At 38.4% G+C, this 7,146-nt stretch overlaps 1 protein-coding gene across 1 annotated transcript; it reads left to right on the forward strand.

Annotated features, from left to right (window-relative positions):
* LOC109847698 lies at nucleotides 3,573-6,774 on the forward strand. The gene is made up of 7 exons (XM_020416929.1): nucleotides 3,573-4,059; nucleotides 4,165-4,615; nucleotides 4,793-5,351; nucleotides 5,462-5,516; nucleotides 5,590-5,667; nucleotides 6,202-6,506; nucleotides 6,594-6,774. Exons 1-7 carry the CDS (start codon nucleotides 3,775-3,777, stop codon nucleotides 6,772-6,774), a joined length of 1,914 nt encoding a protein of 637 aa, XP_020272518.1. The 5' UTR covers nucleotides 3,573-3,774.

The following is a 7,146-nucleotide window of genomic DNA, read 5'->3' on the forward strand; positions in this document are numbered from 1 at the left end:
ATATGGCGATTACGTAGGCTGTTAAGGAGGCGATTTGGCTTCGAGGACTATTGGATGATCTTGGTGTTTCGCAGCGATCCGTCACCATTTATTGTGATAGAATGAGTGTTATTTATTTGTTGAAGAATCAGGTCTTTTATGCAAAGACGAAGATTATCGACGTTCGTCATCACTTCGTTCGAGATGTTCTTGAAGATGGGGATGTGAAGCTCATGAAGGTCCACACAAAAGACAATCCAACGGATATGCTCACAAAGATGGTTCCGAATAACAAGTTCGATTATTGTAGAAACTTGTTACAAATTCGTGATTGTTGAGGCCGTTCGCGGCCATTTGGATGAACTACGGGCGGCTTGATCCCTTGGGAGAGGGGGGCACGTAGGCAACCTCATTGGTGCAGCTAGATTTGGCGAGACGACGCATTGGTGCTCATGTTGGTGTCGGGTCAGTTTTGGGAACACTTCGCCGAGGTGGAGAATTGTAGAAAATGGCGAAGGATTTAAAAAATCATGCAAAAACACGGGTATAGGAAATCCATCGGATCGGTCGACCGACGGCATAGGCCCGGTCGATCGACAGAATGTTGAATTACAGGATTTGAAACGATCTCTGATCGATCGATCGGGCTGGTCGACCGACCAGAGACGGTTTCAAATCCTGTAATTCAACAATCTATCGGTCGATCGGGCCTATGTCGTCGATCGACCGATCCGAGGGATTTCCTGTACTCGTGTTTTTGCACGATTTTCTCAAATGGCGAAGTGTTCCCAAAACGGAGCCAACACCAACATGAGCACCATTGCGTCGTCTCACCAAATCCGGTTGCACCAATGAGGTTGCCTACGTACCGGTGGCACATGTGCGGTCGACCGGAAAGCGGTTACGGACCAAATTCGGTTCCCATCCTGTTTTGGATTGATGTTTGATATAAATAACAACATCGTTTCTTAGGGTTAATTGAGAGCGTTTTAACCAGAGAATTGTGAGCCTTTTGAGAACTTTGTGAGGGAGATATTGTGAGAGAGTTGAGATCTTTGATTATGGTTATATTTGAGTGTTCGTGTGAGTTATAACCCGTTGTATTTCTCCTCCATATAATGAAATCTCCCTATCCTCTCCCCGTGGATGTAGGTAATTGTCGAACCACGTAAATTCCTATGTTTGGTTTGATTTGTGCCGTATTTTGGTGGATTGCACTCGTATTTGGTTTAGTTCTCTTCTCTCATCGCTTACTGATTTGTTTGGTTCACGAGCTCGCTTCTGCATGGTGCGCAACTCATCATTGATGTTGCCTCAATAAAGATACTGTTTCTCTGTGAATATTAGCATATTTCTCCAAATTAATAAAAAACATTTGAATACCAATTCAAACCATTAAGAAAACAATAAAATTGAAAGGGATGAATAAAAGAATTACTAGTTTGTAGTAAATACTTGAAATTGGAAAAATTATAGGTTTAGACTCTAGACACGAAGCAAATCTGACTTGATGCGATTTTAGGTGTGATTACAATCAATAACCTAAACCAAAATTGACAACTTTGGGTTTGGATATTGATAACAAGAAACATATGGACATGGTACCAACTCTATTCAAGTCATTAGATTCCTAGGTTATTATAACCTTCAGATAGAAATTATTATTCCTATCAAACTAGACCTCCTCACTAAATATCAAATACTATACCCTACTTTCCTATTTATTTATAATAAATAGCACCAATAAATTTAACAAAGGAATACCTCCAGTGTATAACATAAAGGGAAAAATGTGTCCAGGCCCCAAAAGTTGGAACTTCGTGTGACTAGCCCCCCTGTATTTTGCCCCATGTGGAATAGCCCCAAATACGTATAGTATTTGCGACGAGGCCCCGAATTGACTCTTTTCAGAAAAAGCCCAGCGAAAGTTACGATCTTGCCCTCTGATGGGACTGAGCTGGGTTAATGTGCCCCTCACCTTTACAAGTACTCTCCCTCTCTTTCTCTCTCTTCCACCTAGCACCGTCATCAAGAACTCTTCATCTTCCTAATTTCTATACGAATTTCAACGTTTCTAGGGTTTTCGCCGGAAAAATATCGTCGTCTACGGAAGAATCCAGTAACGACTACGAGGTCGGGCACCGAGCCGAGTTGGAAGGAAAAGGCGCTTCATCTGCGGGTGGCAGCACGGAGGAAGCTACGGAAGCTACGAAAACCCTAATCGAAATGCAAAAGGAGGCATTACAATGGCGAGACCAGAAAAGGAGGACGACAATGGCTGGTCGTACCAACGAACCCCCCTCAAAAAAACAGTAAGTGTTATGTTATACTGCGAACAGACAATGCAGATTAACCCAATATTGTTAGTTCTAGGCTTATGTTATACTGCGAAGAGACAATGCAGATTAACCCAATATTGTTAGTTCTAGGCTTTGTCCAATGTTAGTTCTAAATTTATACCAACGTTAGATCTAGTTTAAGTCCAATGTTAGTTCTAATATGAGTCCAATGTTAGTTCTATAATATTACGTGTTAGCTCTATTTTGTTCCCGTTAGTGCTAGGTCTAATATTTGTAGCGTGTTAGTTCTATTCTGCACAGTGTTAGTTCTGTTCTGTAGAGTGTTAGTTCTAATCTGCACAGTGTTAGTTCTGTTCTGTAGAGTGTTAGTTCTAATCTGCACAGTGTTAGTTCTATTCTGTAGAGTGTTAGTTCTATTCTGCACAGTGTTAGTTCCGTTCTGTAGAGTGTTAGTTCTAATCTGCACAGTGTTAGTTCTGTTCTGTAGAGTGTTAGTTCTAATCTGCACAGTGTTAGTTCTATTCTGTAGAGTGTTAGTTCTAATCTGCACAGTGTTAGTTCTATTCTGTAGAGTGTTAGTTCTAATCTGCACAGTGTTAGTTCTATTCTGTAGAGTGTTAGTTCTATTCTGCACAGTGTTAGTTCCGTTCTGTAGAGTGTTAGTTCTAATCTGCACAGTGTTAGTTCTATTCTGTAGAGTGTTAGTTCTATTCTGCACAGTGTTAGTTCTGTTCTGTAGAGTGTTAGTTCTAATCTGCACAGTGTTAGTTCTATTCTGTAGAGTGTTAGTTCTAATCTGCACAGTGTTAGTTCTATTCTGTAGAGTGTTAGTTCTAATCTGCACAGTGTTAGTTCTGTTCTGTAGAGTGTTAGTTCTAATCTGCACAGTGTTAGTTCTATTCTGTAGAGTGTTAGTTCTAATCTGCACAGTGTTAGTTCTATTCTGTAGAGTGTTAGTTCTATTCTGTACAGTGTTAGTTCTAATCTGTCTGTAGCGTGTGAGTTCTAATCTGCAGATTAGAACTAACACTCTACAGAACGGAACTAACACTGTGCAGATTAGAACTAACACTCTGCAGAATAGAACTAACACTGTGCAGATTAGAACTAACACTCTACAGAATAGAACTAACACAGTGTTAGTTCTATTCTGTAGAGTGTTAGTTCTAATCTGCACAGTGTTAGTTCTATTTTGCAGAGTGTTAGTTCTAATTTGCACAGTGTTAGTTCTAATCTGCACAGTGTTAGTTCTATTCTGTAGAGTGTTAGTTCTAATCTGCACAGTGTTAGTTCTATTCTGTAGAGTGTTAGTTCTATCTGCACCCATTTAAGTTCTATCATAGGTCATGTTAGTTCTATCATAATTCATGTCGTACCACGTACTAATTTACACCATGTTAGTTCTAGATGCAGCCATATTTTATTCTCTTTAGTCTAGTCTAGTATTAAATGTTAATGGTAAATATATTATTTGGTACAGCTTTGGTACTACGAGATGACAGGCATAAAGAAATATGCCCTCTTAGACACCTCCAGACCTCCAATGACAAATTGGGCATCAGGGGAGGAGAGAATCGCATCTATGAGGATGCCGACAATTATTTCAAAGGCTAAGTCAGCGTCAATAACATTTGTCCATAGGCCTATTGCGGAGGTCGCTTCTCCTGGTCATGTTCATTCACTTCCCGCTGAACAGAGGGATGAAGTTCTTCAGCAAAAGCGTCAGGCAAAGAGGAAGGCTTTGCAGGAAGAAACTACTAAGAACTTCTCAATAGGTTACGTAAGTATCCTGTTATGTTAAGTCGTACTCATTTCACACTAACTGCAAAGAATATCCTAATTATGTTTAGTCCTACTTAAAATTATAATCTTATATCAATAATAGATCATGGCAAAGCATATTGACGTTGCTTTTGACGATGAAGAGGAGATCAATGTTCTTCCCATTGAGCAGCAACTCACATTTTGGAGAAATTCTGCTAAATTTCTCAAACGACTTCTTGTTGCTACAAAGCAGACCAAGAGCAAATATTGTAAAGAATTCATGATTGAGATCAACAGGCTTAACAGGATAATTGAAAAATGTGGAAGACATGATGAGGTTATAGACCCGGTGCTGCTTAAGTCAAATATCAAACATAAAATTGCAAATGAAATTAGGAAGAAGCGACGGCCATCTCAAGAGGAACAGAAGTCCAAATCAAGCAGTGTATATAAGGAAGAGCCCACCATGCAAGAACATGTACATAAGATTGTTGAAGAGGATGTGATGCAGCCTGCTAACGATGAGGCAATAGAAGAGGAGCCTGTTACTTCTTCAGGGGAGGGGGTATATAGTAAGTTTGACCAGACTGTAGATACTAAGGTTGAGGATAGTGTAAATAAGGAAGATGAGCATATGGAAGATATTGTAGATAAGGAAGAGGAGCATATGGAAGATATTGTAGATAAGGAAGAGGAGCATATGGTAGATAAGGAAGAGGAGCATATGGAAAATGAAAATTTTATTGTAGATAACAAAGGTTTTGATGAGGATCCTGTTTATGGTGTAGATAAGGAGGAAGATATTATAGATAAAGAGAAGGAGAATGTAGATAAGTTGGAAGAACAAGAGGAAAAAATTAAACATGATGTGGACAAACTTGTAGAAGTTCTAGCGACCAATGTGGAAGCAAAGAGTAGACCACAGCCAAGAAGGGTAAGCAGGAGATCTAAATGGAAGAGGACACCATATACTGAAGGCAAAAGAAAGAAAAAGGAAAAAAATAGTATAGATATACTTGAAAGTCCTGAATCAAAAGTAAAACTAGCTGAAAAAGTTACTCATTTTTACCCCGGTAATCAAATCCCCACTTTTGATGCGTTGAGTTTGAAGCCAATGATAGATGAAGAGGAAGATCTATTGGGAGAGCTGAATAATGAGCTTCCAGACCCAACATTGTTTAACTTACGCATAATAGATAGCACAGGTGCTTTTGTACATAATTTAAAGATAACATCTCCCGTAGCAGAAAGACTCGACAAAGCTCAAATTGAGAGCCTAACCAAATTTTATTCTCAGAAGATTCACAGGTAAGTTTCAGTTGACTATTTATATGCTAATTCTCCACATATTAGTTCTAATTCATGTTACTTCTAATTTATACCAGGAGATATAATGTTATAGTAACAACCAACAGCAGTATTAACAGGGAAGAGTTGTTATATGTGCTTCGTGGTGGCCGCCTTGACGACAAGGTTAACATATACTTCCTTAATAATTCAAATTATATTATTTAAATTGAATTTTAATGTTTCATAACAATAACAGGTGGAAGAAGCAGTTTTGGACACGATTAGCCAGGAGGCATACGGCAAAGGATATGGAGTGGTATCGGTGTTCTTTCTTGTAAGAACATGCTATTCCTAATTTCACCACGTTAGTTTTGATTGAAATTCATGTTAGATCTTGTGTAATCCATGCTAGTTATACCATGAATCACGTTAGTTCTAGTTAGCATCAATTTAGACCTACCATAAGTCATGTTAGGTCCGTTCTGTAGAGTATTAGTTCTAATCTGCACAGTGTTAGTTCTATTCTGTAGAGCGTTAGTTCTAATCTGCACAGTGTTAGTTCTATTCTGTAGAGTGTTAGTTCTATTCTGCACAGTGTTAGTTCTAGTCTGCACAGTGTTAGTTCTATTCTGTAGAGTGTTAGTTCTATTCTGTAGAGTGTTAGTTCTAATCTGCACAGTGTTAGTTCTAGTCTGTACAGTGTTAGTTCTATTCTGTAGAACGTTAGTTCTATTATGTAGCGTGTTAGTTCTATTCTGCACAGTGTTAGTTCTATTCTGTAGCGTGTTAGTTCTAATTAATACGGTGTTAGTTAGCCTTCGCAGCTCATGTTTGTTTTAATTTCAACTCAAACATGATGTGTTTGCAGCACTCACTCTATGGCTTGGAGGTGAACAATTACGAGCATTATCTGAACTTCATTGACAAATATACCGCATACCGCATAGAGCATCTCTTGATCCCTTTGGTCAGGGACGACCATTGGCATCTTGTAGAAGTTGACCTTAAAGATAAAGTCGTCAAGCATTACAGCTCCGCTGGGCACGAAGCTTGGATGGAGCCTGTTAATAAAATCATAAAATTCTTTGATGCCCATCATGCTGATTTTATTGAAGACAATGTGCGCCAAATATTTAGATATCAAGCCATCAAATGCGAGCAACAAAGAGGACGGTTAGTTCCGATGTCTATATTGTTCAAATTTGTGTTATAGTATTCGAACGGACCGAAAATGTCTAATGAACTCACTCTATGTTGCAGCTTTGACTGTGGTGTGTTCGTCTACCTCTTTGTAAAATCCATAATTGAAGGACGATCAACATTGCTGGTTAATCCTCCGAACGATATCCCTGAAGCTATGCGAGCAAGACTTGCCACACAATTATTACTGGCTGGTTTTGAACAAAGACATAAAGAAGAAACATTGTACAGTGATGAATGATATGTTCATACAAATACAATAATGGATGTATATTTAAGTAATTGAAAATGATTGTTATCAGATGTATTGTTCTATCTGTACCATGTTCGTTCTAGTGATGCTCGTTAGTTCTAACTCATACAACATTAGTTCTATTCTGTACCATGCTCGTTAGTTCTATCTTATAGCCAGTATACCACGTTATATCTCATTTATACCACGTTAGATCTAATTTACTAATTTATACCAAGTTAGTTCTATTTTATATCACGTTATAAACCTAATTTATACCACGTTATATCTAATTTATACCACGTTAGCTCTAATTTATACCAAGATAGTTCTATTTTTTACAACGTTATAAACCTAATTTATACCAAGTTAGTTCTATTT

The sequence above is a fragment of the Asparagus officinalis genome, chromosome 7 (assembly GCF_001876935.1).
Source record: "Asparagus officinalis chromosome 7, Aspof.V1, whole genome shotgun sequence".
Lineage (NCBI taxonomy): Eukaryota > Viridiplantae > Streptophyta > Magnoliopsida > Asparagales > Asparagaceae > Asparagus > Asparagus officinalis.

Excerpts from the sequence above, each read along its gene's own strand:
- LOC109847698 (XM_020416929.1), top strand. The coding sequence starts at position 3,775 with ATGACAGGCATAAAGAAATATGCCCTCTTAGACACCTCCAGACCTCCA. Across the intron at positions 5,352-5,461 it reads TATTCTCAGAAGATTCACAG|TATTAACAGGGAAGAGTTGT; the intron begins GTAAGTTTCAGT and ends AACCAACAGCAG. Across the intron at positions 6,507-6,593 it reads TGCGAGCAACAAAGAGGACG|CTTTGACTGTGGTGTGTTCG; the intron begins GTTAGTTCCGAT and ends TCTATGTTGCAG.